Consider the following 23,135-nt stretch of genomic DNA (forward strand, 5'->3'; position numbering starts at 1 on the left):
GTCCAAATATTGTAGGAGTAATTGAATGAGACATAAAACTAAAACCTAAAAGTATAACACAAAGGTTTGCCTTGAATATATCACTGGCAATGATTTATAGCACAGGGTAAGCTCTCACACAACTGTCAAAGCGGACCTCTTTGAGGTCAGTTTTTGCAGAGCTATGCTGTCTTTGGCTGACCCTGTAAAAGAAGAGAGGGAAATATCTTGGATGTGGCTTTTCCCATTCTTACAGCAGAGATATGTAGAAGAGTCTGTACTAGACATGGTTCCCTGCTATGCCCAGAACCTGGGAAAGAACCTACATGGATATGTTTTGGGGAAAAGAGAGGAATGAAGAGATACAACTGTTCCAAGAGTTGAAATAAAATCATGGTAAAATTGCTATCTCAAATTTGGAAGTGGGAATAAGAAGCCTGTATGGAAATAATTTAGTATTTGATGGAAAGTACATGAGCAAGGAAGATGGGAAAACAAGAGAGGGAAATGCTAGCTGATGCAAAAGGCTAGGTGAACAAGAAAAGACAAAGAGAGAAAGAACAAAAAGAGATAGAAAGATAAGAAAATGTCAGAGACTTCCTAACCAATTCAGGGGTGAAAGAATCTGTGAACAGTGAAATGATGCAACTGCATGAATGAATTTACCATGAGTTATGTATAGGTAGGTTCACATATAAGAGAAATGCACTTCAAAGAAAATCTAGGATTAGGGACTACTTTCCCTATATCATAACTTTTACAGGCATGTAAACACACAGTTGCAAAAGTCATTGTGAAATTCTAATTAGTGTTCACCCACAGTTAATCCTCTTTTTAGGGGAACCCTCCTTCCATGCTGCTTTTCTGCAGCTTAGTCCTTGTTTCATCATCAAAAGACGAAAATTGAAGATTAAAAGGTCTGCAAACCCCATTTTTCCAGGCGGTTCTGGAACACTAATCTGAAGTCCTACTGAGAAATTTCATGTAAGAATGGAAACCTTCTGTTGCACATTTTAATCTACTGCCCAATGCTAGAGATTGGGTTGTTTCAGGGAAGTGGCAAAGGGGAGAAAGGAGGAAATGAGGATCAGCAGAGGTTACCTAACACCATATATTTGAAGGTAGCTCAATACAGTTTTTTGGTTTTTTTTTCAATCACCTGCAAGAGAAGTCAGTTGTGGGTAAATGTAGTTAGCAATTTAGTCACAGGATTTGTGAGATTCTGTTCTCACAAATCTAGAAGCTGCTTAAGTAGAAATCGGGCATTTCATGCTTACAGCCAGTGAAGTTACACAATTATATGCTAGCACAGATGTAAAATTAAAAGTTGCCATCATTGGCTTTCCCAGACATCTCTGGCTGCCATCTGTGTTCTCTACCTTTCCTTGAGGGAATGTAAAACAACTTCTTAAGTTCATATAATACAAACTTTAAAGAGTTTTGCCTCAAGTTTACACCAGAGAGATCCTTTTTCTACTCGAGCTGCTGTTCAAATAGTGTGATTTTTATTTTAACAAATGAAGTTTTAAATATCTGCCTCTCATGAGTGTTATTTTCCATGATGTTCTCAAGGAGTAGCCTCCAAGTGAATTTTCTATATTACTGGAAAACCTTAAACAGTTGTTTTTTCCTAGGTATGAAGTAGTCTGCCTGCTTTAATTTCCACAAAAGCCCCCTCAGTTTTGAAGGAGAAAGACTTTGAATAGGCTCAGATATTCTCCCCTCTTTACATACTATTTATTTTTGAGAGCATGCCTTTCATGACTCTGAGTGTGTTTGTCATAGAAAGTTACGTGATTGCCACTTGCAGATGTCACACAGCGAATTTATAACAGAGAAGAAAATAATTTTTAAAGTATCTTATTTTGGGGTTTATGAACACTATAGCTTCTTATTTACATTTCCCATCATGAAGTATCAATGGTTCCATGACAGATGAAGCAATAACACATATACACGTTATTGAAAGTTACCTAGTGGTTTCATTTATAGGACTGCTCCATCTGGCCTGGACTACATGGTAGTTGAAGTTTGTGACTCATGCTCTTCCTGCCATTCATAGAAATAAAACAGTGTCAGTAGTGGAAAATATCAAGAAAAATACTACTGTGATGAAGTCCATCAGGACACAACAAATCTAGATGATCTTATTTGGCACAGGGCTATGTGGAGCATCCATCTTGAAAATAAATCATGATTAGGTCTATTACAATTGAAACCAAATCTCAAATATTATATCCTAGTATAGTATACACTACAGAGTCTGTATTGAAAATTTGGTCTCTAGAGATAAGGAAAGCATCGAATCCATCTATCTAACAATTTCTGAGTGTCTGGGATGAACTCAGTTAATGGAAGAGAAAGCAAGAGATGGAAACAATCATATACATCTAAGTACAGTACTTTCTCACAACCAACTGGACTGACAAATTCTACCAAAGCCGCTAGGAATTTAAGACACAGTATTAATAGTTCCATGAGAATAAAAACATTTTTCTCTCCTTTTACACACTCCATTTTAGGTTTGTCCCAGGGAGCAATTGTGGTTAAGATACTGTGTAAGTTTATGTTTTTACAGGTCATGAGAAGGGAGGTTGTAGAGGAGATAAGCCAGTTTCAGAGGATGAGTAAAAGGACAAGTACAAAGGACAAGTACCATGTGTCTTCGAAGTTACTTATTCTTTTACTTACCTTTAGGGAAGTTACTTCCTCCTTCAAGTTCTCAATAGGGTTCAGCACCTTCATCCATTTCCAAACAGACCTCCCCAACCTCTACAAGACTAAAAACTACAGCTTAATCTGATTTCTTGCTGAAGTCAAGAGTGTAAAAAAAATTAAAAAAAAAAAAAAGTGGTCTTTGAAAGCTAAAGTTGATACTATGTGAAAGGGCACAACAATCTTACAAAATACTTTACAGGAATATTAAAAAAGGCAAAAAATGTCTTGTAGTATAAAGAAGGACTAAACCATATTGTTGCCTCTGTCATGTCTATTCAAAGTGATGTAAATACAAACTGTGAATATTCACACCAGAAACTGGAATCCTGGAGAAGGTGTGAAACCATCATTGTGAATTCTATCCAGAAGGAGATAAGCTTGTTTTGTAAACAGCTACAGGTATTTCTCCAGCTGAGACCTGATTCAAAGCTTTCGAAGTCAATCAATCTGTTCCATTTCTCTGAATTTGGATCAGACCCTAACTAGCAAGTCGATCCACCTCAAAAAGTGCTGGACTGGTCTTCAAATGCCATGCAAAAACACATCTCAGATGCAAGGCATGTAAAGCAAAAGGAGTAACATACTTTTGAAAATTCTTTAGTGTTTCATCCCAATACATGATCTAAATGCGTCAATGACTACAACTATATGTTGTAGTTTTATTATATTAGACACTTGTCACATTCAGCTTAGTGTGACTGTAAGTATCACACTGAGTGATAAGTATTTCTTAAAACAGGACAGAATAAAACATTTCTGGTTCTTTAAAATTTTCTCTACATTAATGCCAGAATTTCATCCATCTCCCTGAACTCAATTTAACTTCAAATCTTTTGTCTTGAAGTCGTATCACCAGATTGAAGATTATTTGCTGGTTTTAGGTTATTGGGGGGTTATTTTGGTTTTTTTTCTGGTTGTTTTTGTTGTGGCTTTTTTTTTTCCCTTTTCCTCTTGCCAGTCACTCTTCTCATTGTGGCAGCCTCCAGCATTGCAGACTCTTTCTATTTTCAACACTTGCTTTCTTTTCTTTGTCCAGAAATAACACTTACGAGAAAGCTTTGAGATTCAGCGTGGTCTCACTCTGTTCTTTACGCCCTCCTCAAAACTGTCCAGACCCTGGGGATGTACTATTTTCACTGTTGATTAGAGGTAAATTTAGAGAAGGGTCTGGTCATGTTTGACTTTACCAGTTGCTCAGGAAAGAACATTTTAACTCACTTTCAAGTTTCCAGTGCTAGTGACTCTTAGAATGATAGGACTGCTATTTCAGACCTTGTATGACAATCGCATCTCATCATACGGAACAAAGATAGTGAAATTTGGGGCAGGAGTTCCTGAAATAGCACCAAGCTTTGCTGGAACATACTCACTGTGGAGGAAACCTATGTGCAGGAGTGCCAGCGTGGGCCCAGGAGGCCAGAAATACACAGCCGAGGTCTGAAGGGCTCGTTAGCTCTGGCTGGCCTGACCCAGCTTGTTATTACTCCTGATATCAGAGCTGACTCCAATGCCAGAGCCAAGGATTTGAGGCAGTGAGCTCCTAAATGCATTGCAAGCATGCCCAGAGAGCTAAGGCAGAACATCCTGGATCTAAATTTCCTCTAATACTATATTATTTATGGGCAATACCTTAAGACCTACCTTGTCAATATAACAGGAATCACAAATAACTACCAAGACACACCCAACCGAGAATCAGTTCAACTCAGTGAGGGCTTCATGAGACTGTTTTTGAGCAGAACACAGTAAGACCAAAAAAGCAACAGCAGTTTGTTGCTTCATTTCCTGAAACGGATATCAGTTGTAATGGTGCAGACCACGATAATTTATAGTTTAAGATATTTCAACACACGACTGCTGTCGCCAAACTGGAATCTGGAAGGAACATCCTGAGCTTTATTTAGCCTGTGAAGGTGTAAGAAAGCCTAGCTGCAAAGGTCCTTCTCCAATTTCTGTCAGTTTAAGAGTTTGCCAGCTGGATCCTACAGGTTTCTTCAAGGATCAGAGGAAGAAATAATATTTACCTATGATACAACTTGCAAAGCAGTTTCCTTTTGCTGTGGCTCAGAGGCACTTTATAGCCACTAGATTATGAACTCATGTGTATGATCTGTGAGAACTGAGCACAACAGAATATAATGAACTTTACATAAACAGCTGCTTAAGAAAATTTGAAGGATTCAATTTTGCAACCTCTCTCAGACTGGTAATAATCATACGAGTCCTTTAATTCATTACAGTGGGAATCTGAGCAAGGCTCAAATGCCACAGAATCAGCACTAATGATTTTTGCATCTTAAGGAACAAGTAAACTACAAAGGTTTAATTACTTAAGATTTTCAGAAATTGTTTATATTTTCTTGCTAGAATTAAATTCTAATAAATCTAACAACATTTTTAAACATGACCAATTTTTTTTTTTTCCTAAGTTCCCTAGTTCTTCATTGTGCCACAGGAGTACAGGCCCAATACCTTGAGAATGCTGATGCCAGGAGGCTGCAAGGAAGCTATGAAACAGATAACCATGGAAGCTTTCCAATCACCCAGCATTGCACAGGCTGACAATGCCCCTGAGTTGTCACCTTTCCGTATCACAGTTTTTAAGAGCTTGCTTGCTATAAATGGCACCACTTACCCTTTTCAGCTGATAGATTAGATGGCTGCTGTCTTTCCCATTAGTCTAAGAGGATAAAGACCTTAAGAGAATATTTTAAAATAAAATATTAAGTGTGGCATCATGTTTGTACAGAGGGTCCATCAGTTCTATAGATAGCATGGTTAGTGATTAGCTGATATTCAGGAATACTCTGAAGAGCTGTCTCAATTAAATAAAAACTAGCGAGGTAACTTGTTATGAGATATCATGCAGAAAGAGCACCAACTGGCAGCAGTAGTGACATCAAAAGTAATATATGCATTTGTGAACTGATAGTGTGTCAGCTTTCCAATTCACTTATTCAGGGGTGGCACTTCCCCTTGCTTGTTATACCAAATGGGACAATTCAAACTTTGGATAATGGACAGAAAAGTGCCCCATTATCTTGTCTTTGCTTTTGCAGTTTCTCATAACAAAAAGCCTCAAAGTGTACAATTTAACGTAAAACATTTTGGCATAATGTAAATATTCTATCCAGGGAAACCATCAAATCATTTTAGTACGCGGTAGATAATTAACTGGATAACTGTCTGAATTTAAAAAAAAAAATAAATCTAAGAATAAATTCCTTATACTGAATCATACATAGTTGGACCCAATTGATGATGATATCACATCAGATACAATCTACATATTCACATAATAAGAGTCTTTCAGATTTATACAGACGTGAGCCTTTGAGTGGAAAGCTTATACAGTAATTAGAGCTTCTAGAGATGTTTTTACAGTTAGCAATTATTTTTACAGGTGTCATAGATACTTCTTCACCTTTTCCTTTGCTAAATTTTCTAAAGAAAGTTTCCAGAACAGGTTCATTTTCTGTGTTCCAATAGCTAGGACTGCTCCTCAGATAAAGGACTTTGAGTCTTCAACCTCACGGCCCTCTCTAATGTCTACTTAACAGTGAGTCATCTGAAACTAATAGCCTGGTATGAAGAAACTGACATTAAGCCAAATTGTTTGAGAGTTTGAGAATATTCAACCAGTAGTTAATAGTAAAATCTGTTCTTTTTAGTAGGACTGGGCTAGAAAGGATCTGTTAAGCTCCCTGTCGTACCATCCAAGCAAAGCCTTATGATAACATGCACCATTGTTACACCATCCTCCCTCTGGGGACCATGACACTGCCCAAAATTGATATAAAACTGGCAGGTGTTGTCTTGTGATGAGAAAATGAACATAGGCATAAATATCGTGCATCATGGCCTTTAGAAATTATGTGAGACATCTGGGTACGTTTGCCTGACTAATGCCGCAAACACTTCCCTCCCCTCTGCATCAAGCCTGGTGCTCCTCATGAGCTCTCCTGCTAATTAGGAGTGCCCTTCTGGCCAGGTGGAAAAGACGGAAAACAACAAAATGTTTTTTCACCCAGTCTGGAAGAAAAAAAAAAATCATTTGGATTAGATAAATAAACATATTTTGATTTGGTTTGTTTTTTAGTGCCAACATTATTAGTGGTGCTCTACATGACACAACCACTACTAAAGCAATTATAAAACTGAGATAACTTTTAAGATACAAATCTTGTGGCCTTTCCTCAAAGCATATGATATCCCTGTTGCAATTCCTGTGAAGTCAACTGGATCTCTTCTCAACTGGGGCATCAGCAGGTGGGACTCTGGCTTTGGCCGTGGTGTAGAAAGGAGCGCAAAAGGCTGGCATAGCCCTGCCCTTGGAGGAGCAAAGAGATGGAGCCCAGAGCTTTGGTGGGGACCCATCACATGATGATTTTATCCATCCTATTATTTTTTTTAAAAACTACCTGTATCTTTATTAAAACAAGCAGGCATGCTCACTTGGGGTGCAATCACAGCTTAGTCTATGGTATCAATTGTTAGCATGGCATCTTTGTTTCTACTGTAAACCACCTAACTCCACTTCCAACCCCTTACTCACCAAGATCAACTGTATGCTACTGAAGGCATACAGGTGATGCCTTCTCATCCTTTTATCCGTTTTTCCTGAACTTCTGATTTCTCTACCCTGTGCTACCTTACTCCCTTTCACCTGGCAGAAAATGTACATAGGAGACAACACAACCAACATGTACAATGCCACAGAAAAAGCAGTTAACTATGTACTTCTACAAGCACAAACTCAAAGGACATTATCAACTACATAAAACCTGACAGGAGTAAATATCTGTGCTGGGCTGCTGCACAAGTGTTTGGAGGACCATGCTGTTGATAGCCTTTGCATGGCTGCTCCAAAGGAACCTTGGGTACAACTCTATGAGCTTCAGCAGCAACCCTTGTCTGCAGTATAGACACACGGAGAATCATCCCTCGCTCCCAGAGCTACCTCTGCGGTGAAACATTTACAGTTTGCTACTTCTTTGATGCTGAGCTGGCTATTTCCATAATTCTTAAGGGCTTTGTGATGCAACTTGTGATGTGCAAGAGACAGGGTTATTGTTGCTGTTGCTTTCCTCCAAGGCCATTCCTTCTCCCTGTTATCTTGTGCCCACGGTAACACACTGTAAAATGCCATCCCATGGAAAACAGCTGATTGCCAGTGCTATCTGACAGCTACAAGGAGTCATGAAAGCTGATAAAAATGATTCACATTCACTCACTCCTCCCTTTAAACCAGCTGTTTAAAAGAAAAAGGGGGTCAGATTGAAAATGAGCATCAGCGGTTCCACCCTGGGTGAAGTCGATGGGGTCGCCCCAAGGAGGAGCGGGTCTCTGATTTCAGTTTGTACTGTGCAGGGGAAGCAGCGGCTGCTGCAGCATTATCATAACTTTTCATTAATCTCAGTGGGCAACCCTGTTCAGCTAACGAGAGCCATGCCAGCAGAACACCAGCCTGGTGATAACCTGCAGAAGGGTGAAGTGGAGGCAGAGGATCTTGCTGAGCTCTCCTCAGAGTGGGTCAGAGGGAAGCTATCTGCAATTGGAGAGACAATTAAGAGTAATAACATACTGCTCAGGTGAAATTAGTGTGTGCTTCCTCTCAGGGAGCAATATCTCTACCAACAGCTTCAGCCAAGCAGAACAAATATTTGTCTGGCTAGAGGAAGGGGCTACTGGGGACCAGAGGTAAAATTGTGTTTCTGCCTGAGAATCTCTTTGTGAGTTTGGGCTGGTGTAATTCATCTGTGTTAGACAGCTAAAATGATATGAATTTCGTTTTTCTTTTTCTAGAGAAGCGCATAATGTTAACCTGATCCATTTACAAATAGAGCAGCTAAATAGGAACACAGTGAAATCTTGGGACAATCTAAGCCAGCATGAGGTACAGTTAGTGCTTTACAACACTCATTAGGAAGGTAAATGATGCCCAAAATCATTTTCCAGAGTCGTAGAGAAATTTTTCTTTGTGGACTATATCAAAATATAACAACATTACAAAAAAACCTCTCTTTTAAATGGTGATACCATGGCAGAGCAAAAACTATTCACAAAAATAAAGTGAATATTTTACAGGTACTTTATAACATGAATGTTTATCAAGAAAAAAAAAGAGTATGATGATGAACTAAATTTGTGTTCCTGTGTTTGATAGACCATCTGTAAAATTAATGCTACGTAACAATTAATAAACAGTGAGCTAGTACTGTATTTCAGGCAATATTGATCATATTAACAAGAATGGTAACATGTTTATTATGACTAACAGAACTGTGTTCAGGTTGTCGTATTTTCCACCTGAACCAAATTAACTTTTCCCTTCTAAAGTTGTTGAATATGAACATTAAGTATACGTAAATTTCTAGTGAATAAGTTCCTCTAAAACTGTGTTAAATCTAGCATATGAACTATATTTGAGTATTGAGAATTAAATGTTATTGACAGTTACGGACATGCAATACCCAAAGGGGGGAAAACTTGATCTTAGTAACAGTGAGTAAATACCAAGCAACTTCCACTGAGCACAAGATTAAAAACGGCTCATGAACATCACTGAGAGAACACGTGTGTGAAGGTAGAACATGAGAGCACCTTTACTGGAGATAGAGTTCAAAGAGACACTTTGTTTTTCAAGTTAATGAGAAAATAAGTTTGCCTGCCTTAAGGACATATCTTAACAAAATAATTAACTATAAATGAGCTGCTGTACCACTGTCAGAGAGCAGAGAGAGTCCAGCCTATAACTTCAGGGCATATGCAAAGAAAAAAAAAAGTAGCTGAAATAACAAAACAAATTCTGTTTTCACCAAAGTTTAAACACAGGTGGTTTGGTTATTTTCTTCCTCTTACATTTCTCCTCTGGGAGCAATTTAAGTAATGGTATTTCTTAATTGTCATAAGACTTGCTCCTGCAAACATTAAAAAGTGTGTAGAAAAGGAGCTAGTTTCTTTCTAAAATATTCAGTGAAGAAGCTCACATTTTCTCCAAACAAAATGAAGGTCTTCTCTAACTAGAGCTTATAGATATGGACAGAGGAGTAAGAAACGTGTTTAGTGTTTGACAAGACAGATGCAGAAGATGGAGATTCATCCTGAAGATGTATGGCCCAAGCCCTTTCGGGACACACCTTCTGGCCCCATTGACAGCACCAAATTGGGCAAAACTGGAACATACTGAAGAGATGATTGAGTAGTATCAGAAGATGAAAGAGCAGAGGTGTGAGGAATTGATAAAGATAAGATGAAGGTTCCTGTGGGAATTTTGAGCTTTGTTTCAGTAGAAGGAAGTTCATCAGCAAAAATTGTCCATCCAAACATAGATGGCCAGAGAGAAGGTTGTGCAATGTATTGGATTCCTTTATGTTCAGTAAAGATACTCTCACAATACTTTTAATTTTCTGTATGAATATTATTAAACTTCAAGTTTGGTGCAAAGAACAGGGAATTTTCCAGCTTATTCTGGGCACTGCAATTCTCATCACAAAGTTATTAAGAAGGAATGAACAGTAATTATGATAGAACAATGAGGTTATAATCATAACTTGTTCTTACCAGGTAAATATCATACTCTTGTGATCTCCCTGTTTTGCTGAAATGCTTTTTAACTTGGGAAATTTTCAGTAATTGATTTAAGAAGAAAATGGACATTTCTCTGAACAGTAAGCTTCCTACAAGTGCAAAGAGAATGTCATTATCAGCAGGTTCAAGTATTTCAAAATGCTGTGTTCATCTGACCGTTCTTTCAATCATTTTTAGTGAAATACATCTGTAGCCATTGTATAATCCCCCCCACACCTGTAAAATATAATGTGGAATGTCATGATTTATTTCACAGCATAAAAGCTGCTAAATGAATACTGACAGCACCATTAGCGTTCTGATCTTGAGCTGAAGTGCAAGTCAGCTCTGCTTAAGTCATCATTCTCATGAGCCACAAATAAATGTGCAATTGAAAAGGGTGCCATAGGTTAATCAGAGATGAATTAGTAAAGAAAAATTAGTAAAGAAGTGAGCAATTCGGGAAATGACATGCTGAGTATCTTACTCTAACAGCACGTTTCTGTAAGCATCTGATGGCTGGTGATAAAGACTCCAGAATAAAATACAATATTAAAACATGGTCTGAAAACTTGATTAATTCTGAATGAACTAAGAGATATTGATATTATTTTGGCAGCTGAATCTTGTGCTCTGACTGCTCCCACCCACACCCAGTGCCTTGTTTCCACTCTTGGCAAGCAGAACTCAAGTGGGCTCTGCACACCTTGGATTCCTCTCTGACCTTGTCTTTCTGGGAAGAGTCCTGGCGAAAAGTAAAGTAGAGATAACCAAATTAACCTAGCTAATAGTGATCCTTGATTTATCCCATTAAGAGCCATCAAGTACTGTTGTTCTGCCCCAAACCCCATATTTCTTGATATCAGCTTCTAGTAAATGAGTCCTGTTTGCACCACAGTAAGACGTTTGATTTGTATTCTTAACCTCTTCTGAGCTAATGTAGATTTAGACATTAGACAGTCACAAATCACCTTCTTTTTCTGAAGATCATGTTCTGTCTCGTTTGTTCCCTAATGTAATGCTCCCCCTTTTGTTGTTCTTCTACACATGTAAACCAATTATCTTTTTCTCTGGTCATATAGATGCTACATATCGTCCTTTTTGGAAGAAAAAAACTGGATACACGTCCCTAGAACCTTATGAATTCTGTTGTATTATAAATATTTATCACAACAATTTTAATACTAACAGCTGTAATCCTTTATAAAACACGCTCTGCATATTAAAGAGACAAGTATTCGGTACCTCTTCCCACTTTCCCAAAGATTTGAGATTGTTCTTGTTTGTCCCTCTGCTAATGGGGCCCAACATACGTCAAGGAGGAACATTTCCTTCTTAATGAGGAATAATTATTTTCTCTCCCAATACAGCTCTCATCCAAAGTTTAGACATTATTTGTACCTTTACTTGCATTTTTATCTGAGCTATTTAATCCAATCTATTTATCTGAAGAGATCAGTAACATTCAAACTAAAACATAAACCACTCAACCTCCCAAACTGCTTGACTTGTTTGTGTTTAAGTCACTCAATAATTTACAACTTCTGCCAGAATCTCCAGATTCAACAAGTGTAGTTTGTGTATGGACATTCATTAACATTTTTCCCCTTAGGTGAAACCAGAGCACCCCAAAAGGGAAACATTATTTTTTTTTAATTGATGTTAAATCAAATTTACCTTTTTCCCCAGTTACTTACAAAAGTATACTTTGATAGTTCCAAACTAATGTACTTAAGATTAAATAAATTTTAAATAAAAAAGAAATAACACTGTTGATGTACTGAAGTAATTTCTCACTCCAAATAAAATGTTTCTTTTCACATTTAGAACTCCAAATGGGACCCTAGTTAATGGAACAAGATGGCCTATCTTCACCAGTACTGAACAAAAATATTTGACATTAAATACCGATGCTTCAGAGATACTTGCAAAATTACGTGCTCAGTATTGTCGATTCTGGAATATTTTTTTCCCCAAGGTCCTGGAAATGACAGGTAAAAATGCTTGGTAGCTGCTTTTATATAACTATTGTACAAGGATTATTTGCTCAGTATCAACACAATTGTTTAGTTTAAATCTTTACATTCCTATTTGTAACTGAATTTCCACAAGATGTTCAGATGTTGGGCAAAACTGCCTGTGGTGGGGGTGCACGCCCTGTGCTTCTGGCCATCACCCTGTAGCACCCACCGTGTTCTGCACTGGGACAAAACCTGGGGACAGGTCAAGGCTCAGGACTTGTGTGGAGCTTCTCTGCTCCAACGTGCAGACGCAGCCAGAATATGAGAGATTTTAGGGTGCTGCAAATCTCTGTTTGAACTACCCCCTGCCTTGATCTGGGTTTCTGGAGTACCAGAGAGAGCAGAAACAACATTGCTAAAGGGGGAGCTTGCACTGGGGTTTCTGGAGGCTTTAGATGTTCTGTATAAACTTCATGCATCTAAGGTGTATTTTGGGATGTTACATTGGGATTATATTATCTATTATTTATGGGATTATATTATTATGCAACTAATCCCCGGAGGATACTAAGTGTGTTGCTGTTGCCTAAAGGGGATTCTGTTTTACACCTCACATGAGAGAGCCTTGTGTTTTATTTCTAGAGTGTCAGCAATTGGTGGAAACCAAGAAAATTTAGTATTTGCCTGTTCAAAACCGAGCAGATCTTTGCCCGACTGTGTACACGAGTTTGAGATTTCACTACCCAAAGAAATATAACAGGCTGTTTGAATACCAAAGACTCAGTTTTTCTTTAGAAGCTCCATGCCTCTCTTTTTGCAAAGCCCACCAAACAGACCAAGCCTCTGTGTTGCTGAACTTCGAAAGGAATTGGTTTTATAAAGTGATTTTGCAGCTCTGTAACTGCATTCTGCAGTTTGACTGGGGAAAAAGTCTCCTTTCAAAAATAAGATACACTTTTAAAATGTTAATTAGTTATTTACAAGCTTTCTGCAAGATTCACTTTGAATGTAAGTCTTAAAAATATGTAAACTTTCATGGTGCACAGATGATTCTTTCTAAAATAATTTATTCCTTCCTCATTTGAGCCTATAACTCTGTTATGGCTCAACTTTTATCCCCTCTCAATTCCACAGCTGTTTTTCAATTAAATCAAGAGAAGAAAAATCAGTAGGTAAAATGAATAATTTATAAAGCATACTCTGTGATTTTTAAAATCAGAGAATACCAAATTATGGATGTTTTTTAGGGAGGTTTCTCAAATTCTGACAAGCCCTTTATGCTGAGCCAGGAGAACTGAACTATTTTGTGTATTTCTTTAGCCTGGCTGTGAACCCCTATTGAGTAATGTACATCTTACAAATGGACTGTGCAGAACCACCTGCTCTGTGGCAGAGCAGAAGAGAGCACATCACCAGACATAGTTCAACACATCTTGGCAGGACAGCAGAGTTGCTTTGCGTGGTCCTGGGGTGTGAGGGATGACACCTGGATCTGCCAGGAGACATAAATACATCACTTTGCCCTATTTGGTAATTTACAGCATAAAGTTACATAATTTAATTAAAAGAAATTCTTAAGCATATTCTTTGCAAAAAATGAAAGAATCATCATGCCTGGATCCTGATATAGAAATGAGACAAGAATATTGTCAAGTTTTAGTATTGCTTTGTCATGTATCTACGTCTGTCAGTCCTTGAAATATTGTAGCAGAAACACTGTGGGTTTATATTTTGTTCCTTACACAGTCTTACACAATTCTGACAAACCTTTAAGATTCTGCTTACAAACATGATGCAATACTTTATATTGTAATAATTCTCTTCACTGAAATATTATTTTGGATTTCCTATATCCTTTTATGCCCAAAGGACAGCATATACCATAAATACAGGTATTTCCTCATTTCCTGGGGTTCTGTCTTTTCTGTTACTTCTTCCATTGAAATAGTCTTATAGAAAGGTTCCTTTAACATAATATAAGATGGCAGAGAACAAGAAGCAAGGAAATGTTATGTTATCATTGTTGCAAGTTATATTTCAAGTAGGGTTCAGATAGATGAAGTAGAATTATGTTAGGTAGAACCTGAAGCAGACAATCAAACCAACTTATTTTGCAGAAATTGCAAGGGGATTGCTCATTGCACCAAGCAGTCAATTTGACATGGATGTGCTTGGTACCGAACCAGTTATTTAGTTACTGATCCACTCCTAGCACAAACCCTGCTACCCCATTGTGGTCTTTTCGGCATGTAATGGCCAGCTCCAAGCATGTTCAGCGCCTGAGAAAAACTGTTCCCACAACAGGCTGGCCAAGACAAGTTCCCTGAGGTAGTTAAACATGAGAGAGGAAAATATTTAGTCCCTGCCATGTTTATAGTTAGATATTTTCCATTTTTCTCAAACAACAAAATCTGATATGTTCAAAAAAATTGTCATGGTTATGGCATGAGAAAACTAATAAGAAAAGAATAAGCCTCACACACTAACACAATAGTAACAGCCATAAATAAATTACTGGGTTTTCTATCACAAGTATTTTGAATTATTTAGGAAGATTTATTGATTTCAATTTCAATTTATGGAAAGTATAATTGAAGGCAAAACTTGTAGTTTTGCGTCTAGCTTAATAATAATCACTAGCAATCACTAATGGACTGGACTCCATTCCAGCTAGGCACAATTTCTACAGACATTTCAACCCTATTGCAAGGACACCAAGAATGCCCTCTATTCCTACTCACACTAAGACAGGCTGGGAGCATTCAGCATTTAATATTTCATTCAAGGGCATGAGCACTGGGAAAATCACTGGAACTTTTTCTGATGACTGCTTCTAGAAGAAACACACCAGAGGGAGAGTAAACAGTAAGTGACTCTTAAGTAGCTTTTAGAGCAATCATTTGTTAATTATAAAAGCATCTATGTTAGACTCTACCTCCTTAACACAATCTTTAATGCATCTAGAGCTCTGTTTAGATGTGCCTGTTTCCTCTTGATTATAGAAAGCTGCAGGCAGCCAAGCTTTCAATTTGTGTTCCATTACTATTTTAGTGTACTAATACATTTTTCTATTTTATTTGATATTACTGCATCATATATCATCTATAGATACCAAATATCAAAGTAGGTAATATAAATTCATAGTATTTTAAAACAACCCTAAAAAGATTTTGAATGTGGCGGCAGTAATGTTCAACCTCTCGACCAAAATAATTGTGTTTTATATGATCCCCCAAATAACATCTGGATTCTGTAGAGCTAAATACTCAGGGTAGTAATAATACTAAAAGTGTGACTAATTAGAAAATTCACCATCAGAATAAGTTTTCAGTTCCCACAGAGCTAGAAGCTGCACTCATTATGCATGCAGAAAAGTGAAGTAGTCAAAAGTAACCTCACCAATACTACCGCACCTCCAATGAAGTAACATTGTACTCAGTGCACCTATAGGCAACAAGCTATGTACCTTAACAAACCGATTTATTTCTAACTCTAGTACGTTGCATCCCAGGTCATTGGAGAGATGACAGCCCTTACAATATTTCATCTCCCAGAGAGCTCTACTGACTGTTTGAAGAAGATGATGAAAAAAACCAAAACACAGTCATACTTAAAAATACATGAGAAAACAAATATACTGTTGTGGTTATAAAAGCATTGATATTCAGAGTGTGTGATTAAAGACCATTGAACAGAGATACTGAAGTACAGACACTATTTGTTTTCTCCTTTCTGAACATTTCTATAGAAACTATCACCATGGGAATCTACAGCATAGATAAACTCGCCGCATTTACCACACTAATGAATCAAGAAGTTTGCAGATACCTGTGCTTATGAGCTGTCGAGGACAGAAAAATTAATTCTAACTTGTCATTCCTTATTAATTATACTACACCGTAGCAGCTATATGGCTTTTGTCCCAATCTTAGTGTTAATACCACAAAAATACATTTAAGATTAGCACTTTATTGGCACATCTAGCAGTTGAACAAATGATGGTGTGGAGATAAATTTAACTTTCCTATAATGCCATTAAAGTAAGGTCTGTGTGGAACGAAAAGAAATGCCAACTGTCTGCGCTGACACTGATGAAGAATCAAAAAAAAAAACCTTCCATATTTTTGGTCTGTTAAACTGGAACCTTTCTGAACACTGAGCTATGATTCATTGTTTACCAAAATCTCTCCCTTTCTCCTTGTAAATTTCCATGGGCTTTGCATTAGGCTAATTGGTATTACTCTAAAGTTTGGGATTGCCTAAATTACTGCATATAGCAAAATAACCTCACTGTATTATTAGCTGACTTCTGTAGTACTGCAGCACATTGTAGTAACCCAGTGCTCTGTGCTATAATTATTGGTCAAGCTGAATTCTCTATTTTTTTTTTCTTTTTACTTTTAGCTGTCAGCTCATCTAAGTCATAGGTGGTTGCTTCAGAGAGATTGATGACGTTGGTGATAATGGGATGCATTGACTTGTGACTTCAATTTGGTTCTTATCACTGAAAAAAACAAACAAATGGGAATCCAAGATCTTATTTCAGTGTTTTCCTTCCCCTTTTTGTCTTTTTGATTCATAATGGTGGCTACTCTGAATTTCTTGTCTGCTTTCTCTAGGTGACTCACTTCTTTACTATGATCTTTAAACAGGACTGAAATGCCTCATAGCTAGAACAATGACTTGTAACTGAAGATGTGTGTGTATGGTAGAGGTATTGCAGCTCCTCAAGCCTTTGGGCAGACATCAAACACATCTAAACCTGAATAATTAAAAGAACAGGTGTTTTTTAATTAATAAGTGGAGGCTTTATCTGGATAAACAAAACTGGATAGCCATAATCAAGAATAAGATACAGTTGAGGCATTTTTCTTCAAATGCTGCTAGTACTGGTTCATATGCTAAATTACCAATCAATTTGACATACATGGAAAATTTGGCTTTACCTGAGACTCTGGCTATGCATTTAAGTTAAGAAACATGCAAACACAAGTTCTCAAACTGAGGAAAGCACAATGTCATGCAAGTCTTCTCCCCATAGTTCTGCGAGGCCTATCTGCACAGCTTAGTAACCAAAACCTGGTCTTATTGTTACCAGCATCTACAAATCCTCTTTGAGTTTATGACAATTGTGGCTTGCAGAAAGAAAAAAAAAAAGAAAAAAAAAAAAAAAGAGTTGAACTTCTTTGCTCTCTGTTGTAACCAAGCTTATTTACATTTTTGAACTCAGAGAGAGGCGTGAGGTTAATTTTCTTTTCCTATATTTGTTTTTCACAATTTTCCTTTTGACTACAAGCAGAAGTACTGAACCTCCCCAAGAAAAAGTATCTTGGTTTTATTTCTGGTCTTACTGAAACCAACCAGCAATGTAAATCTCATTTCAAAGTCTCATTAAATTGCCATCTGGATTTCCAGACCAAAAAGGTTTGGAAATGTTGAGCTAAACTGCAGATAGGCAACCAAATTACTGGATGCTTCTCCAAACTAAATCTCTGAATCTGTTAACTCTCTTTCCAGAATATTTTCTCTACTGATGTGTAAAATACAGAAGTATTTCATTTTCACACAACCAGTTAAACTTGCAGTGCTGTCAGATCATAAAAGAGGGGAAAAGAGCATATTTATGGAGGGAAAAGGCCTGTGCTCTACTGCAGCAGAAGAACATAAAGTCAAAAGAGCATTAAAAAAAAATGGAACTGTTATCTCATGAACACAATCACCAAATTTTTTTGGAAGCAAGCTCTGTCAGTGTGGGACCCTGAGATAATTAGGTCCAGAATGAATAAAGACTTTCAATCAATCTTACGTAGTTTCTAAACTTGAAGAAAAAGTCCACAACTGATCCAAAATAATAAGGCACAATATGCCATACAGCCTATGCACGTTGTCTTTCCTTCAGTCGTTGTATGGGTTGTTCCTGAAAGGTCACTGCATTTCTCCCTAATGTTAATTATATTTCTCAACTGGAAGAAGTGAGCCCTGTCTGTAAAATACTCTGGAAACCTTGTAAAAATATGTATTTTTATTACTCTTCTCATCCTCACCCTCTGTTCTCATGCCTATAACAAATTTGGCAATAAATATTGCCTTGAGACACAGGATTAGTTGGCAAATGTTTTATAAACTAGAATGAAAAAGAGAAGATGGTTTCATGTTGATATAGTGTACATTTTACAGCATCCTTCTCCAAACTTGGGCCCCTTACACATTAAAATTGCAGATTTATTCCACAGAAGGGTGAAATTCTGCCCATCCATTCGAACCAATTAAACTAGCGACAGTACTGTTGTCATGAACAAAGCTGTCATTTTGCTATATCTTTACAAGCACCTATCTCCATTTGCATATCGTAGTCTTTTGGATATGTAGGTTTCACTGTAGGGTATACTGACCCAAAGTAATATTTTGAGAACTTAAAAACACGTGGCTTTAAAAAGACAAGTTTGATGGACAGAAGCATTATCCAAAAGCAACAAGCCCATACATAATTGTATTTATTACCTTGCAGTGTGCCAGAATGGTATCTTTGCAGTCCTTCCTTCTTGATGTAATGATAAAATGTTAATCACTGAATTTTCTGTCATTCCAGGTTTAAGAAAAGAGGTAAAAGACCATCTTAGAATGTATTTGGAGGAAATGACATTGATAATCAAAATTATTTTTCAATTAACATATAAAGAGATTTGAATTTAGATGAATGTAACCCATTTCATGTTTTACAGGAAATATTGATGTAGCAGAACAAGAGTGGAAAGCAGGATTCCATCGCTGGAACAATTACATGTCAGACTGGAAAAATCAATTTAATGATTACACTAGCAAGAAGGAGAGATGTGCAGGGTCTAATTAATATGTTTACCTTTTTCAGTATGTCAGTATTACTATTCATCAGGCAAATATACAGGTAGCTTTCTAAGATGCCTAGCATTAAATACGTTATGCAGATTGAAAAAAATGTTATGCATATAATTTCGATTCCCCAAATCTTTCATTTATATTTTGCCTCATATCTCAACAAACAATATAAGACATCCATACCCTTTGAAGCCTCACTGTGTTAAATAGGACTGTAGAGATTAAAGTCTGAAGATTAATGATGTACATGTTATTATAAACACTAGCTGCTTAATTCACACTTCAAAGAAACAATGTAATCTGTTATAGAAAAATGGATTTATTTTTAATAGAAATAGCAGTGATTTACAGTATTGCCATGCAGAACACAATCGGTTTTGATCTTTCACCACCCTGAAACCTTGCTTCAGACATAATTAAATTGACATAAACATAAAGAGATAATAACTTTTCTGGACACATCAAATGATATTTGCTTGTTAGACCAAAAACTTTTAAGATTGCCATTAAAGCCAAAGCCCTAATCGTTGCTTCTTTATGGCCAAATCTGTAGGACAAAGCCATAGCAGGAAAGTATTCAAACCACATGTTGAAGCCCTAAATCATTAGCACTCTGTGTACAAGTGCAATGGTGAAACAAACCAGAAAGAATGACGCCTCTGCTTCTGCTATCATTTTTCAAGGAGTAAAGACCTACAGATTCACACAGCAATGAACTCACAGCTTTCCCTGCTCAGGCACCCACAGTCTTCAGCTGGTAAAAGTCTCTGCTATGGATGTAAGCTCCACTATTTTGTCCACTGAGTTGCCTCCCAGTTGAGGGACAGCCCCATGCTTACTGGAACATGATGGACAAGTTTTTATACCTGTAGAAGAGCATCAATCTGCATATCGGCAGGTTCATCAATCACAAAAGCCTTGCTCAGCCAGCTCTCAGCTGGAAAGCAGAACTTGGCCACAAAGTCTTTGCTCCTTTTGGAGAAGGCTGGGAAGGAGACCGCTGCAGAGGGACATTGTGACCTTGGTGGAAGGACCCAACTCTTTGACATGACTGGTCAAGTCAGCTCCAGTTGCCATGCAAGCAGGCATTTCCTGGATCCCTTTCCACCTGCTCCAGCTGAATCTATTAGAAGCTCCCAAAAAAAACCTTGGCTAGTTCTTCCTACTTCTCTCTTCTTAATGTTGTGTGTCTGAGTAACATCTTAATTAGCTGCTTTTCAGTTGCCCAACTGGGAAGAATAAATGCCAAAAATTTGATAAACATAAGGAGTATGTAAAAGCAACAATTCATCTCATAAATAAATTATCCTGAAGCTTTGTGTAATATCATTTCAGTGCATCTATTTCCTGTTCGAGCAATTGTGAGCTCTTGCAAAATTCCTTCTCGAATTGAGTAGACTGAAGAGATCTAGATAATGAACAGAGAATGTTCTCTTTCTGATAATCAGTTTGATCACACAGGATTCCGTCACTGAAAGGATTCATTTTTCCAGAAAAGCCATCATCTCTTTGAGAATTTGGCCTACCATCTTTTATTTATTTCTAAGAGAATACAATCCTATCCTCACTAAATTGTGGAAAACCACCTTTTAGCACAGTATTTCCAAAGACTACAATCAAATCTGCACAATCAAAAAACCTGTTCATTTTTGAGCAGGCTGATTAAAACTTGAAGTTGTCTGGGATTAAAAAGGCCTCTTTATGCAGCACTTCATGTTTATACCACAGATAATTAGCTCATTACGTACATTAGCATAGTTACTACTATTAATAGTTGCATGGAAGGCTGTGTCAGTCTACAGTGTATTGGGTATTTATTGGGTGTTCCTCATGCCAGTGATGAGCTACTGAAGAAAAAAAAAAAAAAAAAAAAAAAACACCACACCCAACCAAAAAACAACTACAGAAGGTTGAAGTTTCTGTCCATCACTGAGGCAGTGGTGGCACTCCCCATTTTATTTATGTGGTGTGCTTCACAGACATGTAGGGTGCTGATCTGCCCCTATGAGCCTTGCCAGCACCAGCAACACCTAAGCATGTTTAAAAGCAGCATTTGTCTCTTTTGATATCCTCTTTTTAGCTATATTTCACTGTCTAATCAGCCTAATCAATGGGAAAAGATCTGAGCTAATTAAAATGCACAAATTACTTTTGGGAAGGGCAGGTTGCAATTAAGTTTATAAAATATTTTGCTAGGAAGATGTCCTTTGTCTGTATGTGCTGTGAGCTAGGCTGGATAAGGTCTATTGGAAGACTAATATCCTTTCCACGGTATGCATACTGTGCCTGTGATGTTCTTAAGAAGAAATAAGCATGGAGGGAAGAGGAAAGAAAAGCAGAATAAAATAAAAGTTAAACCACTTTTGGAAGTATGGTTTTACTGATTTTTCTTGGTGTGAATAAATTGCTAGTTTTGTATTTTTTCATATGCAAGGAAATAATATCTCCATTTATCATTCATATAAAAATCAATATATCATGTAATCATATATTCATATCTAACACTTATGCAAAGATAGAAAAGCCTTAAGTACTTGGACATAAGTGGTGAAGGTAATTAAGAGTGAAAAGAGACCAGTCCACATTGTGGGAAATTTCAAACTAAAGGTCAAACAAGCTTACACTGGAAATTGTTTGAGGACACTGTGTCACTAGTTAAAGTGATGTTACACATTAGAGAGGTGTCACACCCAGACCTCACTGAAGATGCAGTGTTGTTAATTAATATTTTCTTTTGGCTCAAAAGAGGCAAGAAACCAACATTTCTCTGCGAAACGAGAGAAAATGTGTTGATTCTTTCTTACTGTTCTTGATATTCGAAGCAAGAATTCTGAATTTAGTCCCAGACTTGCTGAAAGATTATGATAAAATGAACTGCAGTGTCAACAAAAATGTTGGCATTAAACCAGTTGTCATTAGGTTTATAAGCTAACAGCATGCTGATTAAATTGCAGACATTTCACACATTTTAGAGATAATCATAAGAGGACTGAAGTCAGAAATTTCCCAGCAAAACTCTGTTTAATTAAAACCACCATTTTTTGCATTTTAAGTGTTTTGTCTGCAGGAATTTGGGTTAGATGAGCTTTCAGTAAAGTTAAGCATTATTCAAGTGAAATCCCATCTGTGCTTTTGCTGGAATATCGAAACCTGAAGGAGTCAGGATGTTCAGGGTGCCTGGTCTAGGGCTGGTCTGCATGGCTGGACCAACCAAGGTGGAAAGTTGGATTGTCTTTGACAGAACTAAGACACCCTCCTCAAGGTCTGCAGGCTTCCTCCCAGTTGCAGACTTTACAATCATAGCTTGAATTTTTGGGACAGGCCTTCAGGCCTTGCTGTCCTAAGCCCTGGCCATTGCTCTAGGGTTATCATACTGACAAAGCAAAATTTCTGCTTAAGTGGAAGCCTGGATTTTTGTCCCTCTTTGGTCAGTAGAGGCTTGGGTTATTTATAGAGTAGAGATTACTGCTCTATAAACACACAGATACATGTGCAGAATTTAGATCTTCATGAATAAACAACTCTGAGATGCCTGTTAATAGCAAGGAGCAAATGTCTATCAGCTCACAGCTGGAAAGGTGTCTCTGCAACATGAGGAATATAATTCATTATTATTAAGTAGAACATTGAAGAGAAAGTTATATATTTATTCTGAAACACTGATGGAACTGTCAGAAAGATTTATGTATATTTCATGATGCACAAGCTTAATATGACCTCTCTAGACCTCTAACATTCCTAGCACAACAGATCATCAGCAAGTGATTTAACCCATCGTCATATGCATAGGTTAACCCATCACATAGGTTTATCCAAATGTAAGATTAACCGTGGAGAGATACGAGTCTGTCAACATCATAACATTGTCTTCTCAGGCTTGGTTGTGGTTCATGCATTTCTACTGGGTCAGCACCAGTTCTGCAACATCAGCAGCAGCTATTTGGAGGGACACAATGAATGTCACCGTACTTCAGTTACACCTGCAATGTGTCCAGCTAGTGAAGGGCTCTTGCCCTTCCTTCATGTCTAGTTGAAAAAAAAAAAAAAAAAAAA

General features: G+C 37.4%; 1 protein-coding gene across 1 annotated transcript in view; it reads left to right on the top strand.

Annotated features, from left to right (window-relative positions):
• Positions 1–19,091, top strand: part of BCHE (butyrylcholinesterase) — a 29,798-nt gene extending 10,707 nt beyond the window's left edge. The window contains exons 3-4 of the mRNA XM_010085398.1: positions 12,094–12,260; positions 18,950–19,091. Coding sequence (XP_010083700.1) covers positions 12,094–12,260; positions 18,950–19,077 — 295 coding nt within the window. The 3' untranslated portion in view covers positions 19,078–19,091. The remainder of the gene's footprint in view (positions 1–12,093; positions 12,261–18,949) is intronic.
• Positions 19,092–23,135: the final 4,044 nt, after the last annotated feature.

The sequence above is a fragment of the Pterocles gutturalis genome, unplaced genomic scaffold, assembly GCF_000699245.1.
Source record: "Pterocles gutturalis isolate BGI_N339 unplaced genomic scaffold, ASM69924v1 scaffold7206, whole genome shotgun sequence".
Taxonomy (NCBI): Eukaryota; Metazoa; Chordata; class Aves; order Pterocliformes; family Pteroclidae; genus Pterocles; species Pterocles gutturalis.